This window comes from Vanacampus margaritifer, chromosome 19 (genome assembly GCF_051991255.1).
Source record: "Vanacampus margaritifer isolate UIUO_Vmar chromosome 19, RoL_Vmar_1.0, whole genome shotgun sequence".
NCBI lineage: Eukaryota > Metazoa > Chordata > Actinopteri > Syngnathiformes > Syngnathidae > Vanacampus > Vanacampus margaritifer.
Window position 1 is genome coordinate 14323423 of NC_135450.1, and position 24297 is coordinate 14347719.

At 40.3% G+C, this 24297-nt stretch overlaps 1 protein-coding gene across 14 annotated transcripts; it reads left to right on the top strand.

Annotated features, from left to right (window-relative positions):
* Window positions 1-883: 883 nt before the first annotated feature.
* dtnba (dystrobrevin, beta a) lies at window positions 884-23741 on the top strand. Of its 14 annotated transcripts, none has more exons than XM_077552221.1 (22): window positions 884-1226; window positions 7461-7516; window positions 10002-10093; window positions 10160-10240; window positions 10323-10536; window positions 10651-10736; window positions 10878-11032; window positions 11115-11211; window positions 11384-11550; window positions 12473-12597; window positions 13444-13515; window positions 14771-14848; window positions 15118-15205; window positions 15285-15364; window positions 16986-17099; window positions 17663-17759; window positions 18013-18033; window positions 18166-18313; window positions 18400-18489; window positions 19197-19247; window positions 19873-19905; window positions 20670-21587. In XM_077552221.1, exons 3-21 carry the CDS (start codon window positions 10003-10005, stop codon window positions 19878-19880), a joined length of 1863 nt encoding a protein of 620 aa, XP_077408347.1. In that variant the 5' UTR covers window positions 884-1226; window positions 7461-7516; window position 10002; the 3' UTR covers window positions 19881-19905; window positions 20670-21587. The 14 variants fall into 14 exon arrangements, with proteins under 14 accessions (XP_077408347.1, XP_077408346.1, XP_077408352.1 ...); XM_077552220.1 differs by having other exon boundaries at window positions 885-1226; window positions 11112-11211; window positions 15121-15205; XM_077552215.1 differs by lacking the exon at window positions 20670-21587 and adding an exon at window positions 23336-23741 and having other exon boundaries at window positions 886-1226; window positions 11112-11211.
* Window positions 23742-24297: the final 556 nt, after the last annotated feature.

The following is a 24297-nucleotide window of genomic DNA, read 5'->3' on the forward strand; positions in this document are numbered from 1 at the left end:
GCAATACTGATCCAGATAAAATATTGAGACACAGCAATAAATAATGCTAAATGTGTTAGCATCATTGTACTGTTTGTAGCATATAGTTATCAATATTTTGACTATTGTATCAGTGTGTTTATCATGTTAACATGCAAAAATAAGAATTTAGTATCAGTGTAGTATTATGGATGGGTAACGATACACATACATTTATGGAAAATAACATTTTACTACTTTGGCTGTCAGGAAAGCAGCTAATAGAGCTAGCCAACAGGCTAAAGAGAAGCTAGGCTAAATGTTAACGTGTTTTTTACAGGTCAAAACAGCTCAAAGCTGAAATTTTGTTGGATCACATGTTACGTATGAAAAAATATCGTCATAAAACAGTAAATAATGTAGGCCTATATGTTTACTCAAAATATGTCGTAAGGAATAAAATACGTTAGAATACTTTAGAAAACGAACAACTAATCATACTTTGACTAAACTAGCTGGGTTTGGAATAAGAAGTAATTATGTTGCAAATTTCCAAAAATATAGAATTTGAATGTCTTTGATAATCATACTAACAGACGGCATAACAACAATAATGGTGGGAATCTATTTTTTTTTAATTTATATATTTATTATAAAAAATCACTTTGTGCTGCCTTTCAAAGTATGAAAGGTGCTATACAAATAAAGATTTGTTTGTTTGAATAATTCGGTTAATTTGCTGTAGTTTTAATTTACCATGTAAAATTGCCGGACACTATTCTTTATAAGAACCTTGTTGTTTTTAATATAGTATGTTTTTCGTAATTTGGCAATACGTCGTTTGATGCCGCATGAGTCACAATACAGTAATTACGTTAGTGTCGTACTACTGAAAGTTATCAGAGTATGAATGTAAAAGGTTGGACGGGCAATCCTAATAATGGGAGGGAACATGGCGCTGAGAGGAGTGACTTTCTTTCAAAAAATGCTTCTGTACAGTCAGTCAGCGGTCACCGGCAAAGGCGGGCTGGCAGGCAGGCAGGCAGGCAGCCGCCACGGAGGCTGCTCAAACATGGCTTGCTCCTACGGAAATACAAAAGTGGACGGCTACGACATGTTTCAAAGCTAACTTAGAGGCAAGAAGAGACGACGAGGGGACGGACAAAAGCAAGGTTGAAGAAGGGAAGAGAAGCAGCGGAGAAGTTCAGTCAAAGCAGTTTCGCTTCATGTTTGAGTAGATGTCGGTAGCCCGCAGCGAATACCTGTCGGTGAGTACAACCTCTCATTTAAATTCTTTAACATTTTATTCTTCTAAATTATCTCCCGATTCAACCCTTGGCGGTATTATTTGTAACGTTCTGTGTGTGTTGGGGTGAGCAACTTTCGTCAACATGGCCGCTCACGTCACAGCTACACAAATTACCAGATAAAGAAAGAAATAGGAGTCTTTTTGAAGTTTTGTGGTAGTTCAGATGAGCTCTAAAAGAGTTTTGTATTTGAATGGAGTTTTTTTGGGGTCCACAGCGGGGTCCCTCCCTTCCTTGTGTGTAATATTACTCCAGAGTCGTGCCCACTTTTTTCCCCTTAAACATCAGGACTGCTTGTTTGACTTCACTCTGAGTCTTTGCGAATTCTGCTATTTTACCTTAATGTGGAGCAGTTCGTAAAGCTCTTTTTAATGATCCTTGATGAACATTTCTTAAAACTGTGCTTTGTTGCTGATACAGATGATCAAAAGCGTATCTGTATGTAAAGTGTGTATAAATGGGAATCAGAGGGGGTGTACTTACTTGGGGTCCAAGGCAAACACAGTCATCAGGTTTTCCATGTCTGTGTGCCGCAAAGATGTTTAATATTATTGTTTACAAAATGTGAATTTGAAAACAAGTCCTTTTTCTTCACAGAATGCACAATGAGTTTGTTCTGCTAATCGCTCCCCCCCGCTGCTTCCAAAATTAAATCATCTCTGCCCATGTGCAGGAAGACGGAATAGCCCATTGCATGAGATGGGATGGGAAACACAGAAAACTTTATTTGTCAGTTTTTATCAAGACATTTGGTTGCCCCTGGAAATCTCGGGACCCCCCCCCAGGCAGTTTATTGTGTTTGCCTAATATCATATTCAATCAATAGGGGTGCCCTGACCTTTGGAGTTAGCAGGAGTGCTAAGAGGCGTTTTTTTTTGGGGGGGGGGGGTCATTCTAGTACACTGTTGACATCCCCTGGAGTCATTTGTGGCAATACAACACCAATACAACAGTTAAGAGGGTAAGTACATCTGTGTTGTGAGATAACATCAGTAGGCTGGTGCTTTATTTACCCGGTGTATGCTATCGTAAACAGGAAAAGTCGACGACGGAACACCGCTCGTTGATTTTTGTTCTCTAACAATGCAACATAAGTTAACTGAAAGGGCCATACAGCTATAGAGGAAGTGAAAAAGAGAAATACTGCGGAGAAACTCACATCAATCCCAACTGTCGCCCCAAAGACTTTTTTCTTTTGCCGTGGCTGTTTCATATCGTGCACTTACAGTAACTTATAGGCGATCTTGTAAGGTGAATAGGAAAATCTTTCCTAAAAAAATAAATTAAAAAAATGCTGTGATTCATGTGGTAACGCCCTTAAAGCCTATACAGTATTTGTGGAGTTTTTTTTTCATCAGTAGTCGATCTGCTGCTGAATTACAGTAAGTCATTGTTTCCACTGTGGGTGGGGAGATAATGATGGTGAGAGTGAAATCTGTGATGAGTTGAGCACTCATTCCTGTCTTGTCTCTTGTTTTTTTTTTTATTCCTTTGGGGTTAAATTACAGCCAAATACAAGTACAGTGTTCCTCTATTTTTGACTAAAGAGCAATTTTAATGCTCACTTGCAAACCACTGGGCTCATCATCTATTTACTTCTGTAGATGTTTGATGTCTTTAGAGTTGCGTCAACATAAAATAAATAAAAAAAAATATCAAAATTTCTTGTATAAACTTAAAAGGTGCGTTTCATGTTGTGAATGCAGGATCAATGCAATCGAATCAACTCAGCATTTCTCTTTTGTTATGTCCTTGTTTATTCTTCAGGGCAGGAAGCACACATTCAGTTCCGATTTCTTGGTGTTCCATTTCGGTCTTGTCACTCTCAAGTCTCAACATCTGATGTTCTCACTCTTTCCTTCCTTCCGGCTTAACATCACATCGTCTTATTTCAGTGTTAAGAGTAGATTAGTGTAGTTTCCATAGCGGAGATGATCTGTCTGTATCATATTCTTATTTAGCAAACTCGATTAGACTTGCCTAAATTGCTGCAAGACGATATCAGCAATAAATGACATATAATCAATTAAATCCTTAGCAATCAATTAATTAAAGAGAGAAGTCAACAACTGAAACTAACACTTAACAGGAAGATTTTGAGCTGTAAAAAAGTAGAAATTTCCACTTGAGATGTTCCACTATGCCTTTATGGTCTTGAAGTGGATCTTCAAGTAAAGACACACATTTGTTACCCCTACAGTTTGCTTCCATTGGTTGTTTCAGGTAAGCATGATGACAAGATGAAATATGAACCGGAACCGCGTGAACGGGCTCAGCAAAAGTTAACGTTACACACCACGCAGTCCTCGTGTTTAAATTATACTGCAAGATTTCTTATCGTCTAGCAAAGAATTTTGCATTAATGTATATATAACATTTTATTAAAAGTCAAACTTTTGGGCTGGTTTCCACTGCATGTGTACGCTAAATCCTAGCGTGTTGACATCAGCTGGTGTTGTGGCAACAGTGCTTAAAGTGTTGTATGTGTGTGTCATATAGGTACGGGTTCCAAAAATAATCGTTAGACTGAATCAGGTGTCAGGGGCACCTTCATTGATAGCTTCCTGATCGGTTTTGAAGTTATCAGCCGGTCAAAGTTAGCCAAGTTTACAACAACAAGACAAACGGTGTCATTAACGTTAACGGACAGTAAAATCGACTTCATCTGTGGTTGGAAATGTAAGCGAGTTTTCAAGAAGCGAGCACAGATGGCAAAAATGCCAAACTCTTTCTATTCGATATGTAATACATGATCTGAGCAGGCTTTTGGACAAATGTGGTTTAACTTTGGTAAGCACTGTTATTTGAACATTTGCGACGTATCGGATTTACTCCAAATCATCAGTTTGAATGACATGTTTGGCTCTCAGGGCCTGTAAAGTACCTAATGTGGTTAGATTTTCCTTCTTGCTCATACAAAAGTGGCTTTTGAGAAGACTTGCGGGTTCATGTTTGTACCAACCTAGTCATGTCATATGAAACTACGCCGATGGCCCTCCACCACATTTTGGGGACATTTACATGTTTTTTCCATGAGACTCAGACACGATGCGCAACAATCTCCCTACTAATCCTCAAAATGAAATCCGGCATGCTAGCCGTCCCGAATACGTAACATGAGTTGTGTTGCTTTTTTTTTACCTGCCTGGTGATGCGCCACAAGGCCACACTGGGTCAGCCTCAATGGCAGCAAAGGGGGTCTAAGAACCAGAGTAAGACTTTGGAGCGGCATGGCTCAGTGGTAGAGCGGTGGTCTCCCAAACCGCCAGGTTGTGGGTTTGATCCTCTGCCCTTGTGAGTGACCATGTCGGAATTGTCCTTGAGCAAGACACTGAACCCCGATTAGCATGGCAGCATCCAACCAACCGGTGTGTGAAAGGGTGAATGTGAGGCGTTGTAAAGCGCTTTAAGCACCATATGGTTTGGATTAAATATAAAAAAGCCTTTAGCACAACCAAAAATAAGATAAGATTCACTGATTGTCACACCCACCTAAGTGTGGGGCGAAACCCGTTCTCCGCATTTGACCCGTCCCCTGAGGGAGCGGTGAGCAGCAGCAGCAGCCGCGCTCGGGAATCATATGGTGATGTAACCTCCCAATTCCAACCCTTAATGCTGAGCGTCAAGCAGAGCGGCAATGGGTCCCATTTTTATAGTCTTTGGTATGACCCGGCCGGGAATTGAACCCACGACCTCCCAGTCTCAGGGGGGACACTGTACCACTAGGCCACTGAGCTGGTAAGTGACAGCACCTAGAAGTAGTGATGGGAAAATGAAGCTTCATGAAGCACTTGCAATATTTTTTGACTCCTCTAGGTGGCACTCATGGTTCGAAGATTCAAATGGAAATGTAATCAATTTTCATTGGACCCGCCTTTATCTTAAAACCAAGAGCACCATCTAGAGGAGTCAAAAAGTATCGCAAGTGCTTCATGAAGCTTCATGGATATCCTGGTCTCTCAGTTTGCCGAAACCTTGACGTGTCCGTGAAAGGATTTGCGGCATAAGTCAATGAGCCTCATGTGTTCAGAGCGCGGTAGTAAAGAGGCGTCGAGAAAAGAAACACTGTCGCTCTCCTGGATATTTCTGTAACGTCCGTCCAGAGTTATTCTGACTGCATGCGCATCATGCACAACGCACGCACACACAGCCAGTCGACCTGTCAGGGTCGGCGTGAGACTCTGGAACAGCTGCGAGCGGCTATGCGGTCATGTGGTATGCTACAGTATGCCTGCGTGCGTCTGCGTGCTGTCCAAAGGGCGGTAAACACCCTCTTACCCCTCTTTAGTACGCCTTTGCCTGCTTTGACGTCTCTTTCTTGCTTTCGGAGTCTTCTTTCCTGGGATTCCTCTTCGACCGTTATTTTGGATCCAGCAGTTTGTCCATGTCTGTTTTAGGCTCCACTGCAAACAGGTGTGTATTTATTTTGTACATGCAAATTGGAGAAGCGATGTGACAGGCCCCGTACAAGTGTTTTGTTATGGCGGAAGATTGTATTGTGGTTGCACAGATGCTCTGGTTGGGTGGTCTGCCTTGATGGAACACATAATGCCCTCACCTACTATTATGGAAGACACTGAGCAAAATACAGTAATTGACCGATCTGATTTGGACTTAGCTACGCGATTTATTATTAACACAATTCTTCCGGGAATTCTGATGTAGTTGTGTTTGAAAAATCTTTTTGACATTCAATATGATAACCACTCTAAAATTTGAAAACAAAACGATGTTTGGCCCTTAACTTGGACAAAAAAGGGACATGCCATGGTCACAATGGAAAAAAAAAATGCAAATTACCGTTTATATTAATAAACCTGGAGCTCTATAAACAGTGTGTGTGTGTATTTTTCGAAAAGGTAGACCCGCTATACGATTGGCTTAAAAGGCAGCCCATTTTTAATGCTAGCTCAGAACAGCTGATGCTGGAGCCGTTTCCTTTCTTTGTAAGCACTGGACTCTTTTTTTTTTTTTGGGGGGTACTTTGAACAACGCTCAGGAGTTTTTGAATGGAGTACGTGCTCGAGCATATTTCCGTACGCAAGAAGGCACATGACTTTATGGGGAAAAAAGCTGCTATGAAATGGAAACTCAATTTAATATCCATATATCGATTATTTTTTTTCAAACCCAGCCCTAACTGTTGATTTAAAAAAAATAATAATAATTTTTTTTTTTAATGGATTTTAGGGACATTTGACATAAATAGTGGCGCACCCTCTAAAAGAGACGGATAGTTGCAGCTGTCTATGTGCTAGTTTAGATCAGGTGGCTAGCAAGACATGCTATAATTAACTCCCCAAAACGTATAAATGTGTTCTATTTTAAGTGTCCCAAAGACGTATTTATACGTTTTTGGTGTGTTTTTTATGCTAGAGAATACAGAAGGCTTTGATGCAGCTTCTGAACTGCAGATGGTAGTAATTACAAAAACGGCCAGCAGGTGGCAGCAGAGTATAAGAGATCAACCATGAAAGAAGAGACTCTAATCTTTCTTTTGGTAGGTTCCATGTTTTCATAGCAATAGAACACAATATTCTGTGGGCCAAAATGAGGTCACAATCCAGTAAAACAGCCGGGAGCGAAGGGGGTTGCTTCAGTGAAAATGGCTGGGAATGAATGAGCAAATAGCAAACGACAAATTCTTTCCTTTCCATCCAAAACCGTATGAGGCTGGAATTGTGTAACCTTGTTTTTTATTGTGTGTGACGCTCATATACAGTTCGTGTCAAGTAGACTTAGAAAGACACGTTTTATTATTATATGCACACATACTTGGATTTACTTGAGTAGCTGTCTGCCTATTGTAGTTTTATCTCAGTTTACAATAAGGGGGAGGCCTAATTAAGTCCCCAGCTTTTATTCTTTCGGTTTCCATTCTCTCAAAAAGACATTGTTGCAGTTGTCAGAATTATTTGTCCGACCTTAGCGAACGCACATAAATATACAGTAAGTGCAGAATGACTTTTCATAACATCTGCAATGCCTGAGTTTGGGTTGTATTTTGGGGAAAATGTTTGGCTTCTTTGTTGCTGGAGGCTTGCTGACGGCTGCTATTAAGAGTTTGTTGCCGGTTCGGCACCAGGACAACTTGTAGTGCAGTTTAAAATAACAAGGTCACAATCCTTATACAGTACAATAAAAAAATACTTTTTAAATGGCCTTTCTTTTCTTTTTTGTCTGTCTCTCTATTAGACGTCTTTGAGGCTCCGCTTGCCCTAGTGTGACCCCCCCTCCCCTGACACAGAGAGGTATGACCACACACGTTCACTCCACACAAGCTGTATTTATGCTGTTTTCTGATATCCTGATAACGCTACCGTAACAACACAGTCACTTTTAACCCAATTGCACCGTCCGTACATGCTTGGGGGAAATGTGGTTTGGGTTAGGATTCACCAAACATCAATTCCCCTGAGTGTGTTTGTTTATACACAGCTTAGCAAATGTCAACCATAATAAAACACCATGGTGCAAAAAAAAAAAAAGCAGCTCTGCATCCAGGCCCACACAAACTGGGAAAAGCAACACACATCCTGTCATCTGTCAATGCCGAAAGGTTCCTTTCCATTTGCTCTCTAGTTCTGTACTTTCTATAGGCATCAGTCCCATTCATTGCCTTTTAAAGTTTCCTCTCAGGACGCCTGTTACTGCTCTAAACTTACTTGCAGCTTGTGTTCACTGCTCATAAACCAGGAATACATTTTATGTCGCCGAGTATGTATTGGATGCTTCATTGAGCATACATAGCATTACTGAGGCCTTAAAATAAAATTTCTGATTTTGTTGTTAAGTGTACCAATATTTTGTCTCATATAATATGTCTGTCCATCTAGGATGTTTTATCCTGTGGACCAATATTTTTATGTGATTGGGAAAGTAAGCAACTACACTATTCCTGTCTTGACCTAGTTGGGAGTAATAGCGGCAATTATATGGAAGCTAAGTTTTGAGCTTCCAAATTTAAAATGGGAAGGCAGACCTTGCGCCGCGAAGATCCTACACGTCGGCGTCACAGACACCGTTGCAGCGTACTTGAAGCTACAGCGAAGGCTGGCTTGATAATAATAGTTGACTCACCCTGGGAGTGGGAGAAGTGGCGAGCTGGAGAGTCGTCATCTCTTAGCGAGAGATCGTTCCGAACAGCTGGCGCAGTGAATACAAGATGAGTTTTATATAACTTGCACTGCATCAAACCTTACATTCCCACCTTCTTACTTTCTGCAGTCCTTTGCCCGCACTTTGTGTAAGAATCTACTGTTTACTAGGGGTGTGCCCCAAAAAAAAAATCGATTCTCATTTAGTGCGATTCAGAATCAATTTTAAATGTCCCAAAATCGAGTTTACTGATGATTATTTTCCAAATTTGAGTTAAAAAAAAAAAAAATCGCAATGATCAATTTATAGATTCGTATCGGGATTAATTAAAATAAAAAATAAAAATTAATAAAAAAATCGAATCGTGACCTATGAATCGTGATACGAATCGAATCGCCAGGCAATTCACACCCCCATTATTTACTATACAGAATTTAACAATAAAGTCAAGTATTCCTCCCGCAGTTGCACACTAAAGAGGATCCCTTGCACCACTGAACAAATTCCACTTGCACTTGACTAACTGGGATTAAGAAGTATGGTTGTCTGTGTGTGTGTGTGTGTGTGTGTGTGTGTGTGTGTGTGTGTGTGTGTGTGTGTGTGTGCGCGCGCGCGCGTGTTTCTGACTTGAGTGAAAGGAGGAATCCTTCTTTTGTCTGACTGAAACATGAGGCCTCCTGGGATGTGTTGAAATCCTCGCTGGAATGTGTACAGGGGGTGGTGGGTGAAAGGGGGCGTGGCTTAACCTGTCACCATGTTTATACAAGGAATGCCAATATTTGTGCGTATTTCAGTTTTGCGGGAGAGCGTATCCGTGTTTTTTTTTTCTCCATTTCTTTCTTCATTCTTTCCATACTGATTTGATTTAGTTGCGTGTTCTCCATCTTCCTTTTCCAACAAAATTTTATTTTTTTAGTTACGTGCAGTATATGTAAAAGAAAAACTTAATTTTCTTGCTACTTGAATTACTTCCTGCCAAATGCCACCCATAAATGGACAAACACTGTGTGAGGTTTTGTATGACTTAGGTGAAAAGTTCATCAGGATATTTTTTTACGAGTGACTACTAAATGTAAACCCTTAAAGCGGGCTTACATATTAACTCATTCACTGCCATTGACGGCTATTGACGTCAAAAATTCATTTGAACTATTTCTATTAGTTTAACATTTTTTCCACTTTTGTTAACAAGAGTATGAAAACCTAGGGGAAAAAAATTGTATTGTACATTTAGAACAGATAGAAAATTTGTGATTAACCGTGAGTTAACTATTGAAGTCATGCTATTAATTACCATTTTAAAAAATTATCGCCTGACGCCCTTAATTTTTAATAATCTTAAAAAAAATAGATTATTAAAAAAAATGTCTAGATTTTCATACTCTAGTTAACAAAAGTGGGGAAAAAAATGTTGAACTAATAGAAATAGTTCATATAATTTTTTGACGTTTATAGGCGTCAATGGCAGTGAATGAGTTAAAAAAAAAAATGCAATCATGCGGCGCAGTGTGCTGCTGCAATGTTATTTTGACAATTCTGTTGACTATTATTTACTGCTGCAGCAAAGTTTGAACAACTCCAGATGACTCAGTGCTTAGTGTATCCCAGATCATGTTTTATGAAATGTGTTTGATGCAGGATGGTGATGGAGGTGGGGGGCCGGACAGAGAGAAGGAGGGGGGACCCGCTGGCCGCGGGAGCCGCCAGAAGGCAGATCATGGTCGAGCTCGGTGAGGGTCCTGATTGGCCGTTTCATAAAGTGAGCTTTCTTAAATGTTGACATTTCTCTGTCACAGCGGATCAGAACTTGGACGCCATTTGTCTCTCGACATATCGAACAGCCTGCAAGCTGAGATTCGTACAGAAGAGATGTAACCGTAAGTCTGAAAGTCAACCTCCACATCCAGCAACGCTCGCCTATATTTGAAAACCCCCTCTTTGTCATCGTTTCCCTCGCAGTGCATCTCATCGACATATACAACGTGATCGAAGCGGTGCGCGACGCCGGCCTGAACGCCGTGGACTTAAATGCTAGCATTTCTGTGACCAGGCTGGAGAACCTGGTGTCGTCCCTGTTCAACCAGCTCAGCAAGCGCCTGCCCACCACACACCCAATCAAGCCACAAGAGAGTATGGCGCTGTTTGTTGATTTCATACTGGCCGCCATTGAGAGGTAAATGACCCAAAAAAAAAATGGTTCCATATTCTTTCGGATCTCAGGATGTGTCCCGTTGATTCATGTAAATGACAAATATTATTTCAAAAGCTTCTATCTCATTTGTTTTAGCGAACCTGAGGGCCAACTGACGGTGTTCTCGGTGAAGGCAATTCTGGCCGTGCTATGTGGCGGGAAACTAGTGGACAAACTCCGCTGTAAGTACCAGCAGAGACACGGGATCGATTGGAAGTCACTCTCCAGTTTACACACAAGTGCCACCTGGTGGCAAATGTATGTTACTGCTGCTGTCAATTTCATCTGCGTGTGTGTGTGTGTGTGTGTGTGTGTGTGTGCAGATGTGTTTTCTCAGGTCTCAGACTCCAGCGGTGTGATGGTCCTGTCCAAATTTGACCATTTTTTGTTGGAGGCCCTCAAGCTGCCATCCGCTGTGCACGAACGGCCGTCCTTTGGCTACACAAACAACATGGTCCGCTCCTGCTTTCCACAGCAGGTAAAAGATTTCTTAAACGGTGTCATTTCATGGGCTCACGTGATTTGAGCTCTTTTAAGTTTGCTTGTAATTGTTGTAGAAGAGGGTGATGCTCAACATGTTCCTGGACATGGTGACTGACCCTCCTCCATGTCTTGTCTGGCTGACCCTCATGCATCGCCTTGCCAATGTGGAAAATGGTACACACAAATATACATATTATATTGGCATGTGTTCAGATTGACCTTTTATCGTCCGTCAGATTAAAAAAAAATAAATAAAAAAATAAAAATTCCAATATTGGCGCCCTGCTGATTATCGGTTCCGTAGAACTTTTTCCTCAATATGTTCTTTTTTTCTTCTTCTTTCCAGTCTACCATCCCGTCTCATGTTCCTACTGTCGTAGCAACGGCATGACAGGATTTCGCTACCGCTGCCTCCGTTGCCGAGGATACCAGCTCTGCCAAAACTGCTTCTGGCGTGGCAATGCCAACGGCTCTCATAGCAACCAGCATCAGATGAAGGAGCACTCATCCTGGGTGAGTCAGTTAATGTTGTTTAACTAGGAATGTGTCATGAATGTGTTTTCAGATAAAATGCTATTATGGTTTGAGATTGTTATTATCTTTGTTACTGTATTTAGTAGCGGTGTGCCCAAAAATGTATTCTCATAAGAATCGCGATTCTCATTCAGTACGATTCAGAATCGATTTTGAATGTCCCAAAATCGAATTTATTTAATTTATTTTATACTGTCTTGCCTTTGTTTGTGTGTGCCTTTATTGGGAGCGCTGTTCATGTTGTACCCGGTTTGGCCACTGAGGGGCAGTGTGGTTTCACACGGTCTAATACATTATTAAGTTGTAGCCACATTAGAGAGTACAAGGAAAAAGTCACGCGCAAGTTATAACAATAAAAGTTTTTTTTTCCAGCGTGGAGCCGTTCTTTCAAGTGATAAAAGTGCTGCGAGTAGCGCGCTAATTAGCATTAGCGAGTCAAGACTGGAGTAGATCATTACAACTCCTTGCACATCTATAGATTGAAGCAAAAATCATTGTCAATCAAATCATTTTGAATCAAAAATCGTTCGTAATCAAAAATCGATTCTGAATCGAATCGCAGGCCCCCAAAAATCGGAATAGAATCGTGAGACATTCAAAGATTCCCACCCTTAGTATTTAGTGTCAGTAAGAGTATGTAGTAGCTTTTGCCTTTTCTCTGCTCTACATTGAATGTGTAAAAAAAAAGAAAGGAAAAAAAAGCCTGGATTGCTATTTAATACTGTATTTTAAGTCCATTTTTGTGGCAAGTCAATTTTAATTTAATTATTTTCTCTTCTATATCGAGCTGTAGATTTGTAGAAAGTTTGTTGAAATTCAAATGCACTAACTTGACTAACTCGGTAACTTCCATGACCACGAATCACTTTCAGCTCCTGAATCCCACACTTTTGTTTTGTAGAAGTCGCCTGCGACGAAGCTGGGACGAGCCCTGGGCAAAACTCTGGGTTGTGTGTCGTCCCGGGAACCCTCCCACCCCGTTTACCCCGAGGAACCTGAGAGGACCCTAAATCTCGCTAATATAGTGTAAGACCTCTCACATGTTTCCCACAGAGTTACAAATTTAAAACCATTTTTTTTTTAGGCTATTAGGCAGGATAATTTCTCTGAATTTTGGTGTCACATTGAGCAGAATATTGCCGCCTAGAGAAGATGTAGATGTAGCCCAACCCTCATCAGTCAATTCCACACAATCGGTCGCATTCATAACGGTCAAAAATAAGGCCCCGCCCCTATTTGTCTCATGATACTGAAACTGGTATTATTGCATGATTACAGCGTATCCACTCCGGAAGCAAATACAAACAATATTGCTTAAGCGATCCTTCAGGTTAGTTAGTTGTCATTTTAAAAGTATAGTAGACTTTCACCAACTTGTGTAATTTGTTATTGCCCTGATCGTTACATTGTTCATTGAACATGCAGGTAGCTTCAGGGAAATAACAAATCCAGCCAACCCTTTTGGTGGCTCCGCCCCCTGCGGCTGCATTCACAGTGTTTGATTTTCCGAACATCAGCACACGGGTTCTTTGCATGCCTCCCAGCATTGAGCTTTTATTCAGCCGCGGCGCTTAGCTGTGAGTATGCACGTCGTGAACCAGCATCTCACTTTTTTTGTCTTTTCCAGCCTTTCACTTTTTAGTTGCTTTCGGTATTTCTTTTTGTAACTCTTGTGTGATCTTTGCTCGGTCTGTGCTTACTCTGACCGGAATGATTCACCATTGCATGACTACACCGAAGCGTGTGGAAGAATGTGAGCTTCCCATGTGTGATTTGCAGTTCGCTCGGGATCTGTTATTTAATGACTTGATGGTATTCACTTTTATCTGCGTTTTGCATAGTTGATTTAAATCGTTATGTGTTTATGCGCAGCCCTTCTCAACCTATTGAGAACCCAAGTCCGGCCATGCTGCTGTCTTCATCTGCACCAGAGCCCTCTAAGAGGTAAAGTTTGGCAAAAGATTTGAAGTAGGTGCATGATTTTAGATGTTTTCTATTGCAGAGTGAGAATTACCAGCATGATAGTTGGGCTTTGTTTAATTGATTTGATATGGACAGCACTTTGACATAAATCAGCTTCAGTTTTTAGTGGCTGTGATGTGTCAAATCAGTCAATCGATTGCACATCAATGTTGCTTGTCAGTGAGGGTGGGCGACTACCGATATCAGGTATCAGTACTAGAAATAGACTGATGTGCTTTTTCAGGACCGATACCATTAGCGATTATTAGTAGCCGATAGCTGATATTTGGAGCCAATATTCACTTTCACTAAAACGGAAAATATTGGCGTTCAAATTTTTAAAAACATAAACTCCAATTTGTGACTTTGTTGCAATGTCTTTAAGCATATGTTTATTGAACAACCTTTCAAAAATAATGACTTAAAAAAAAAAGTTGGACAATGGGATTTTTTGTTTTGTTTAAAGATTGTAACAAAAAGTTCATGTTTTCTAAAAATTTTAAAATATCTAAAATGTTAACTGACTTATCTTCGTTTTAATTTCAAACAAGTTAACAAAAATAGTTACCTGAAGTTAATAAAATTTTAAATTGACCGATAATTGGCTGTCAGATAAAAAAATTTTTTAAGAAAGCCGATGCCGATATTCATCAATATGCTGAATATTGGCACCGACAATCGGCTTGGCCAATAATCGGTTTATCAGCCACCCTTGTGGCCGTTTTACAATCAGGAACTAGAAATTAGAAGAAAAGAACATTGACATTAATTTCATAACATTTTTAAGGGAAAATGCTATATTGGGATATATTTTTGAAGGGGAGAATTTTATGTATCAAAAATACGAGTGGTATCGGTATTGGTGACTACGGTATCGGTTTGAAAAATAGGTGTTATGTATGGAACATCCCTTCTTGTTAGTGTAAATAAAAAAAATTTAAAAACTCAATTATTAAAAGAATACATTACATCTACCTTATATTTGCGTAAAAATGTTGGGACAAGCAAAAATCACATCTCCATGAAGGAAAAATCCACTTTGATGGGTTGAGTCATGTTGTTCCACACCAAAATGACCAAAGTATGCCTTCATGGACTTTTCTTTGTGCACCGAGACACAGTCAAGCCGGAACAGAAATCCCAAATTGTTCCGCCGAGGTAGCCAGCCGAGTGTCCCAAGACTTTTGCCCATGTCGCGTATGTGACACTTTTTGCTGTGTGCAACTTCTGTCATCAGTTTGGCGGCAGCTCATCGCATGAATGAGGAGCACGCTTTGATCGCCGCTTACGTGAACCGCCTCCAGAGCAGCCCCCGGTGAGAAGCTGCAAAGGGATACAGCAGGGGCGGGACTTTTAAGACTGAGTCACTCATTGGAATCCAAAATCTATTTTTAGAATTCATCATTTTTGTTCGCAAAAGCAAAACAAAAACCAACGAGAAGCACTCATTAATATGTACTAACAGAATAACTCACCTGCTTGTTAACATATTTGCCTTCTAGATGATTTGATAATTAACCACTGACTAAATTTTTTTTATGCATTTTGGAAAGTGATATTTAATTTATTCATCCTCTCTATTAGTAGCGTACACATCCCCGTCAGGCAAGACGATGAACACAAACTCATCGCCCGCTACACTTCTCGACTGGCAGAGACGGAAAGCTCAGGGGTGAGATTGTGTTGAACTCTCATATTCATGAACAAGTACCGACAAATAACATTTTGTTCTTCTCGTGCGTGTTTATTAGGTGATACCCACTCGAAGCATCAACTTTGATGTCAACAAACAAAAGAGGGAGCTCATCGCTCAGCTGGAATCCAAAAACAGGTAGAAAAGCAAGTCATTGAATTGAACTTTTTTTTTTAGTCTTTTAGTTAGATTTATAGACATGTATGTAGTTTCTTTTTTTTTTTCTTTTTTTTTCTCTCCAGGAGAGCTCAGTATTGTTCATTCGATTTGACATCATCATTGCTCTCCTTTTTTTTAAAAAACAAATAAATTAAAAAAATTGAATAAATGTTTTTTTATTATTATTATTTTTAAATATATATACATATACACACATATATATATATATATATATATATATATTTTTTTTTTTTTTGTTGTATGTGGGTGAGTCTGTGTAAGTGCGTGTGTGTGTGCGTGCATGCGTGCGAGTGTGTGTGTATTCATCAGTTCACCTAAAGCCCATTAAAAAAAATCCCATACTAATAATATAATATAATAATAAATTGCCAAAAGCAGAAACATCAATGTAAGTTATCACGATGTATGTAGTTTCTATTTAATTTTTTTTCATTTAGATCATTTAGTTTTTGGAGTACATATTTACATTTTTACTATACAGGCAGTGTTGAAAGTAACAATGCAACATTCCTCACTGTCATTCACGTTTTAAGAGAACTTAACCACTGTTATGATCAAACTAAAAATGACAAAACTACTCCCCATTTAACCCTGGAGAACCCACGCGGTCAAATTTGGCCCCTATAAATTCTGCTACTCAAATAACAAAGACCAATTTTTTTTTTTTACAAATTTAACTTCAAAAGGCCAGAGTGCCACTTCTGACCCCTGCATGGGGCCATCTAGTGGATGAATATTGCACTTACATGAGCCAGAGTGGTGGTGACAAGATGGCTGGCAACATGCTGTTTTGTTGAGCTGGAAATCAATCCAAACAAAACCATCTTCTCAGCAAACCATCAGATGGTAAAATTGTGTTAATCTATTTCATATCATGTTGCCGAATGCCTAGCAGTATGTTTTATATATATATTTTGATAAATTAGCAACTCTAAGCTAGTTAAAAAAAAAAGGGTTAAAATTGAAAAAACATATATTTTGGTGTTCAGTGAACTTATAGCAATCATTTAATATATAATTCATAATTTTCCAAAGACGAAAAGGGTTCTTGGGTTCTCCAGGGCTAAAGACGCTTAAATAGAGAAGGAAGCGGAAGAATGTTGTACAGTAATGCTGTTTAGTGGCATTTGTACGGCTAGAATGAATTTGGTGCAGGGGTCACCAACAACAACAGGTGGCCCTCAAGGACCGCATAAGAAGCCTGCAGGCCTGTTCTAAAAATAGCTCACCACTGAAGGGACATTGAAGTGATCGTTGGAAAATGTAAACACGTGCAGAGAGTCATAGGAATAAAATGGCGGCTATTGTTATTTAGTTGTTTTCGACCTTGTCAATGTTAATTATTGGGAGAAATCACTTACATGATCAGATTGAAGGCATATCTTACATTTTACAGCTTTTGGGGCGTTCAACTGATTAGCACTTATTTTTATTCTTTCAAATTCTACATTTTGGGGGGACTATCTGTGCACACCATATGTTGTTATTACAGTTTTTTCCTCCCCCACCCGCCCTTCGCCCGGTCAGTCATGTTCAGCCCGCGCGACCTTGTCACGCCTGTTGTCGTTTCATCACGCAGAGAGATTTTGGCCGAGATCAAGCGTCTCCGTTCGGAACACGACGCCGTGTGCCAGCCCGGCCCAGAAAGGGGCAGCGCCAACCCGACTCTCCTGGCTGAGCTTCGCCTGCTCAGGTGAACGCGACACCGAAACGTGTCACACATACTGTACATACGACATTTCATGTCTGCTGATATTTAGGCCTGCTGGCGTGTCCGCGTAGTTGAAGTCGGTCCATTCTGGCAATGAATTGTCAACATTTTGTGTGTGACCGAGCCAGAAAATGTGTCGTGAAGGCTTTGCGGCACGGAGCAGGAGGCTTCACGGCAGATGGCGATGACAGATGGATGTTTGTTTGGGAAAGCCAACAACAACAACAAAAGAAAATCGTCCAACATGTTTATGCTTTTCAGGAACAAGAACAAACGGAACAGGAGGGATTTGAGATGCTGATTTTGACTACTTTTAAATGTGCAATGGCCAAATTTGAGTCCAGCGAGAGTTTCCTATTATTGTGCTTGTTGTTGTTTGCGATGCATATTTGATCACCATTTCTAATATTTTGTACCCAAAAATATTAGATACTCCTGAAACATCGAAAAGTGAAAATGTTTCAGCCATTTTTAAATCTTCCCAAAATAACACCTAACAAATTCATGACCTCAAAATGGCGGTTGTGATTTGTCGTGTTTTGCAGACAGAGGAAAGATGAGCTGGAGCAGAGGATGTCATCCCTGCAAGAGAGCAGGAGAGAACTGATGGTCCAGCTGGAGGGGCTGATGAAGCTACTCAAGGTTGCACACGCCGATTTGACCTATGGCCTTTTGCTAAGCATGGCATTTAGTCACACGCCCGCACACAAAATGGCCGTCTTTCCTACTTCTCTCTCCTGCTTGATGCTACATCAGTTGTCGCTACAACTCAGCTCACTTTACTTCCTCTGGTTCCCCCGTAAGAGTCTGACCTGTTCTGTCACTGCTTGTCTGACCTCTTCCTTTTCACCCGTTCTCCTTTTTGTTTCCACCTGGCCATGCTCTGACGCTGTAGGATGAAGAACAGCGACAGGCAGTAAGTTTGGGGAGAAAAACAACCCAATAAGTCTGTTTAGGCCAAATAACGAGATTTTTTTTCCCCTTCAAAATATGATCTCCTATTTTTCATAAAAGCGTATTGATTCATTGTTGCAAATCTTTCTTTCAGGCGCAGGCCGCTGGTTCCGCTCATGCTTTTCCATCCCGGCCGAGCCCTTCGACCGCCCGCTCACTTGGTAGCGCCTCTCCGCAGATGTATTCGCCCCAAGACTCCCTTGCTGGTGTGGGCGGGGATGTGCAAGAGGCTTTTGCCCAAGGTGACGTTGTTCAAATTATTCACCAGCTACTTTGCTACGATACGCTCGCAGTTTGGGATCCTAAAATTGTTGTTGAATGTCTTCAGGCCCAAGGAGAAACTTAAGGAATGACCTTCTGGTAGCAGCTGACTCCATTACCAACACCGTGTCCTCACTGGTCAAAGAGCTTCATTCTGGTACACACATTTGGTCTGATTTTTGTTTGGTGCTGCTGAACCCAGAATTCAAATAGTTCCACTGTAATAATAACAGCAATACTTTCTATGACGTCCTAAATAAGACATTACGTTAATGTGTTTTTTAACCCTGGAGAACCCACGGGGTCAAATTTGGCCCCTATAAATTCTGCTACTCAAATAACAAAGACCTTTTTTTTTTTACAAATTTAACTTCAAAAGTCCAGAGTGCCACTTCTGACCCCTGCATGGGGCCATCTAGTGGATGAATATTGCACTTACATGAGCCCGAGTGGTGGTGACAAGATGGCTGGCAACATGCTGTTTTGTTGAGCTGGAAATCAATCCAAACAAAACCATCTTCTCAGCAAACCATCAGATGGTAAAATTGTGTTTTTTTTGTTAATCTATTTCATATCATGTTGCAGAATGCCTAGGAGTATGTTTTATATATATATATTTTGATAAATTAGCAACTCTGAGCTAGTTCAAAAAACAAGGGTTAAAATTGAAAAAAACATATATTTTGGTGTTCAGTGAACTTATAGCGGTCATTTAATGTATAATTCATAATTTTCCAAAGAAGAGAAGGGTTCTTGGGTTCTCCAGGGTTAAGATTGCTTATCTGTAAATAACAATCAGTCCCCTGCTGCAACATCATAATCATTTCATGGAAACAAAACGTCTAAATCCAGCCCATTCTGAAGCAGATGATGGTCGGGAGGAAGAGGAGCGATTGCTCAACGGGAAGGACCGAGGTAATATTGTCATTTCTTTTCTTTTTTTTCTTACACCGTTATAAATGATTTCAAATCAGCATACTCTTCAAATGTATTTCCCGTTTATTGTGGAGTAAATGTTCCAAACCACATCAAAATCTGAGATATAGGCAAAAAAAAAAAGTTTTTTTTTTCATACTTTAACCCACTAAAACGCTACATTAGAATAAATCCCCTTTAACTTCTTGTGCATTTCTGACTGACCACTCGCATCGCTAAAACGCCACGTCACACTCTGTTGCTCATTACTTCACCTTGTGCTTCACTTGCGTGCTTTCTCATTAGCCGACCGCCGTTATGTGTCGGCCGCCTGCAGAGACGAAGCGTGCAGACTACTTCCTGGTGTGCCCCCCCCCCCGGCTTTAATCCGAATACTCGTTAGGATGCTAATTTGCCCCGTTGACCTGATATTCCCTTAACACACAAGACAAGAGGGCCGGTTCCATAATATGCCACAAAGTTTGATTTCAAGTTAACAAAATAATCCTCATCATGTACTCAAATATTTCCTCGCATCTACTTTTACAGTTCTGAGGCTCATGTGGTTTTTATGAAGCTTTTTGTGGTAGTGATGTTTTCTCATGGAGCACTCTTTTCCATCCAGCAGGTTAAATTTCATCACGGACAAACAAAAACAGTAAGTATGAGCATCTGTTTGTTGCCCCTAATGAAGCATAAAAAAAAACACATCTGTTTGCAATAAAGAATATACTCTTATTTTATACTTATTGCTTGCCCTTCTCACAACGTGCACAAACTTGTGGCTAACAATGAGGCACTCTAAAGTGTCCATGCCAGCACAAAGTCTAGCAAGTCGGATTTAAATAAAGACATTAACCCCCCCCACCCACCACCACCACCACCACCATCCCCTTGCTCTTCCATTTTTCTCTGCGTGCACTCATGGCCGACGATGAGGCGCTCTAAAGTGGATGGAGAAAGATTAAAAATGTTCATCTTCTCTTCTAATTCATACAGTCCACTGCTTTTCTTTTTAAAGAAAAAGAAGGTTTGTTTACCTTTACTAGTTTCGGCGTCCACAGCTTCTGAGGAAGGCGGCAGTGGACGTCGTAAAGGTAAACAAACCCCTTTTTGTCTTTTAAAAAGAAAAACAGTGACTGTAAAATGGTAAAAAAAAAAAAAAGTATTTTAACCTGCACGATTGAGTACTCTTTCAATAATTATCTTTGTCTGGCTCAGTTTATGATGTAGAAACAAATCTCAAAATTTTCTTTATAGGATCTTTAGCCGCTTTAGAGCGATATTTTTCCGGAAAAAATTCAGATGTGCACAACTCCACGGGGCATTTAAATGTGCGATGTTGCACTGGAAAACCAAACATTGGTAACAATAAATTTGGACATGTTGGGGAAATAATAACCAAGATGCCACTCTCCTCAGGCAGCGCGGTGTTTCATCCCAACCAAAGAAGAAACAAAAACGGAGACAAGAAACTTCCTCATTAGTGGTGATTGCAACACAAGTGCCAATTTAGCACTCGCAACGCCGGACACCGAACTCCAGTCCATTTACTGATGTATAGCTCCGAATCAGTGTTTGTCTTGCCACTGTGATTCTATTTTTTTTTTGTCTGACGTAATCAAGCATAGCGAAACAAGAAACCTGAAGCCTACTGATTTGTACCCAAGCGTGTGTGCGTGAGTGCTTTAGCGGGGGGGAGGGGCTTTGTGTGTGTGTGTGTTTTTTTTTTTTTTTTTTTTAAAGAGGGTCAAGTAAGTGAGAGGAGGAGTGTGTGAAGAGGAGGCAGATGTGTGAGGACGCTTTAATTCTCAGGATGGATGTAACAGGATGTAGTTCCGGAGGAAAGAACAAACAAAGAAGGTCAACTTAAAAAAAGCAGCGAAGAAATGAAATGATTAAGTTTCAGCACTGTGTGCTTTGTATTTATTTATTTTTGCTTCGATTTTCGCCAGTTCTCATTTGTTGCGAGAGTCGCGATGTACACGAGAGTGGTCAGGCCCTGCTGAGACATAAATCTTGTACGGGACATTTGCTGCTGTGTTTTTCGGCGATGTGAATAACTCCACAGGTGTTCGTATTTTAGCCGCTCGGGCTGTCTGTCCTGGTACTGAACTGAGAGACTTTAGTGTGTGGGTGTGTGTGAGCTTCAATAGATTGAAAGTATTTTTATGCAAAAAGCAAAGTGAGAGGAGACATGATCTCAGAAGTGAAAAAGTGTTCAACTTGCTTTGAACTTTTTCGAAAAACAAATCCTATTGTCCTGCTATTAATCAAGTCCTATTAAATTAAAATCTTATTTTAACTGATCCTTAGAGGGGAAGTCAACCCCCCCCCCCCCCACCCAAAAAAAAAAAATTGACAATATGTTCTATGCAGCCCCACTAGTCTAAATATGGTATTCTGGTTAATATTGCGTTTGTGTAATATGAGTTAAGCAGCAAAATCCAGCCGTTTTTATCCATCCCACTGGGCGGCCATTTTGCCACTTGCTGTCGACTGAAGATGACATCACAGTTGGTCAGGGCTCACGTAACAACCAATCAGAGCTCACCTGTTTTCTGAAGCTGCGCTATGATTGGTTGTTACCTGAGCCCTGACCAACTGTGATGTCATCTTCAGTCGACAGCAAGTGGCAAAATGGCCGCCCAGTGAGACGGATGCTTCATAACTCATATTCCACAAATGTAATATTAATCAGAATGCCATGTTTAGACTAGTGAGGTCACATATATTATTATCAAGAAATGTTCAAGGTTGACTTCCACTTTAAACTCAGCTTGCTGCCTTCCCAATTGACTGAATAATTCTTAAACTCCGCAGTCCAAAATGACTCCTCACACTTTGCTACTTGACTGCCTTTTCATTTCAAGCTTTCTTAACATTGCAGTGGATTTGCGAGAACGATTTGAGTTCTCTGCCAATTTTCGGTTACCAAAGACATTAAGCGCTTGGCTGTGTGTGCAAACACTTGAACCAAAGAACCAAGCTTTGTGCCCGTTCAGTCATTTAAAGCAGCGGTCTTGTAAATCTCCAGCATCAAGCGACTGACTGATCTTTTTCGGCTATTGTTTTGACGTTACAGTGCGCATGTGAATTATATACAGCGCTCTCAATCAGCGGCAGCCGTTTGCTCGTGTCATTGCAGGCACTCATTAGCATGTATGATAGTCCTGCTCCTTGGCCCAGATCTGTGACTCACCGGAATTGCGCTAACACCTTAAATAGAACAGGAGCATCGTTATTAACTCATTCAATGCCATTGACGGTTAGAAACGTAAAAAAAAAAAAATCATTATTTAACTATTTCTATTAGTTTAACTTTTTTTTCTACTTTTGTTAACAAGAGTATGAAAACCTAGAATTTTTTTTATTGTACATTTAGAACAGATATAAAATGTGTGCTTAATCGTAATTTTTAATATTCATCTAGTCAGGCGATTACATTTTTTAAAATTGTAATTAATCGCACGACTTCACTAGTTAACTCACGATTAATCACACATTTTATATCTGTTCTAAATGTACCATATTTTTTACCTAGGTTTTCACACTCTTGCTAACCAAAAGTAGGGGGGAAAAAATTCAACTAATAGAAATAGTTCAAATTGAATTTTTGACGTTTATAGCCGTCAATGGCAGTGAATGAGTTAATGTCATCTCTGCTACGACATATCCAAATGGCCTCTGTGAGGAGCGCTTAGGAAACACTGACAGAGTGGACACATCCTTACTTGAAACTGTAAATGCCGTCAGCGCTGAACACGTGTGAGCTGTGTTTGATTTGCAATAAATGCTATTTATCATCAAACTTGGTCCAGTGTGTTCTGTCTCTTATACGAGCGGGACGAGAAATTATTCATAGCTGTTCAATTTAGAAGCTTAAATCGAGGATTTTCCTTGATTTAGTGCTGATCTCACTTTTCCCATGAGCTCGCCCCAAAAGGTCACGACTGTTTGCGACAAAGACGCAAACCCTAAAGCTCTTAAACTATAAACTGAATGCAATCCATTGTTGTCGCCTGTTGGCCGTGAAAGTGCGCCAGCAGCCATAAATAACCTGTCGCCACCTTTTGAACTCGGTCTAGGTATGACCCTGGATGTGCCGGCTCGTGTGTGTTTTCCATCCCGGAGGTCAAAGTGAGTTTAGACTTCATTTCGAGGTGTCAACAAATCAATAATGATGTGATTAATGTATCTAAAAAAGTTGTTGGATGGTGTTTCATATTTAAATGTTTTTCAGGGTGAATGGACGACAGAAAAGGTAATATTTTTAATTAATTTTTTTAAATGTTGAAAAAAAAAATAGAGAAAAATTTTATTAAGCCAAATTTGACCCAAGTAAAGAGATTTGTTTAAGAGTAGAGACTAAGAACTGGGTAGCCATTGGGAATTTCCAGAGTTTCCCGAACGTCCGGTCAAACACACACATCAGACTTAAAGCATTTTAACAAATTTATTAATTATGTACATAACATTAACAACATGATGATTTTCAACAGTACATTATTATTATCATTAGCATGTCTTAAACTACAATCCTCAGTCCACCTCTTCAATGGTGGGCCCCTTCATTACAACATGATGAATATCCCAGCTAAATAAGAAAACATTCAACAGGATGCTGTCTACATGGCAACATTTCCAAAAGTTTATCCAAATACAAAGCAAAAGTTAAGAGTCCTTTCCAGAAAATAAAATTGTCAACTTACATTTAAAAGTGCTCTGTGATGTCTCTTGTGATTTCTTGAGGATCTTGTTCTTGTCTCCTCGACTGCGCCTCAGCTGCTTTTATGCTCGCCTAGCTGTCACTCTGGACGCTTCCAGACGTTTCCCCATCAAGTGACATCACCAACAAAACAACTTCCTGTTGGTGATTTCAAAATAAAACAAAACCGTTCGTGGAATTTGGGCAATTGTATGGCAGACGAAGGAATTTGCTCTTATTGTGAAGGCAAGGACGGATCACAAGAATAACCAGTAACGTAAGCTTCATCCAGAACGCTCTGGAATCTTCGCGATACAGCGAGAACTCGAGTTGACCGCACAG

Excerpts from the sequence above, each read along its gene's own strand:
- dtnba (XM_077552215.1), top strand. The coding sequence starts at position 10,003 with ATGGTGATGGAGGTGGGGGGCCGGACAGAGAGAAGGAGGGGGGACCCG. Across the intron at positions 12,598-13,443 it reads CTAAATCTCGCTAATATAGT|CCCTTCTCAACCTATTGAGA; the intron begins GTAAGACCTCTC and ends GTTTATGCGCAG. Across the intron at positions 15,365-16,985 it reads CAGCTGGAATCCAAAAACAG|AGAGATTTTGGCCGAGATCA; the intron begins GTAGAAAAGCAA and ends TTCATCACGCAG.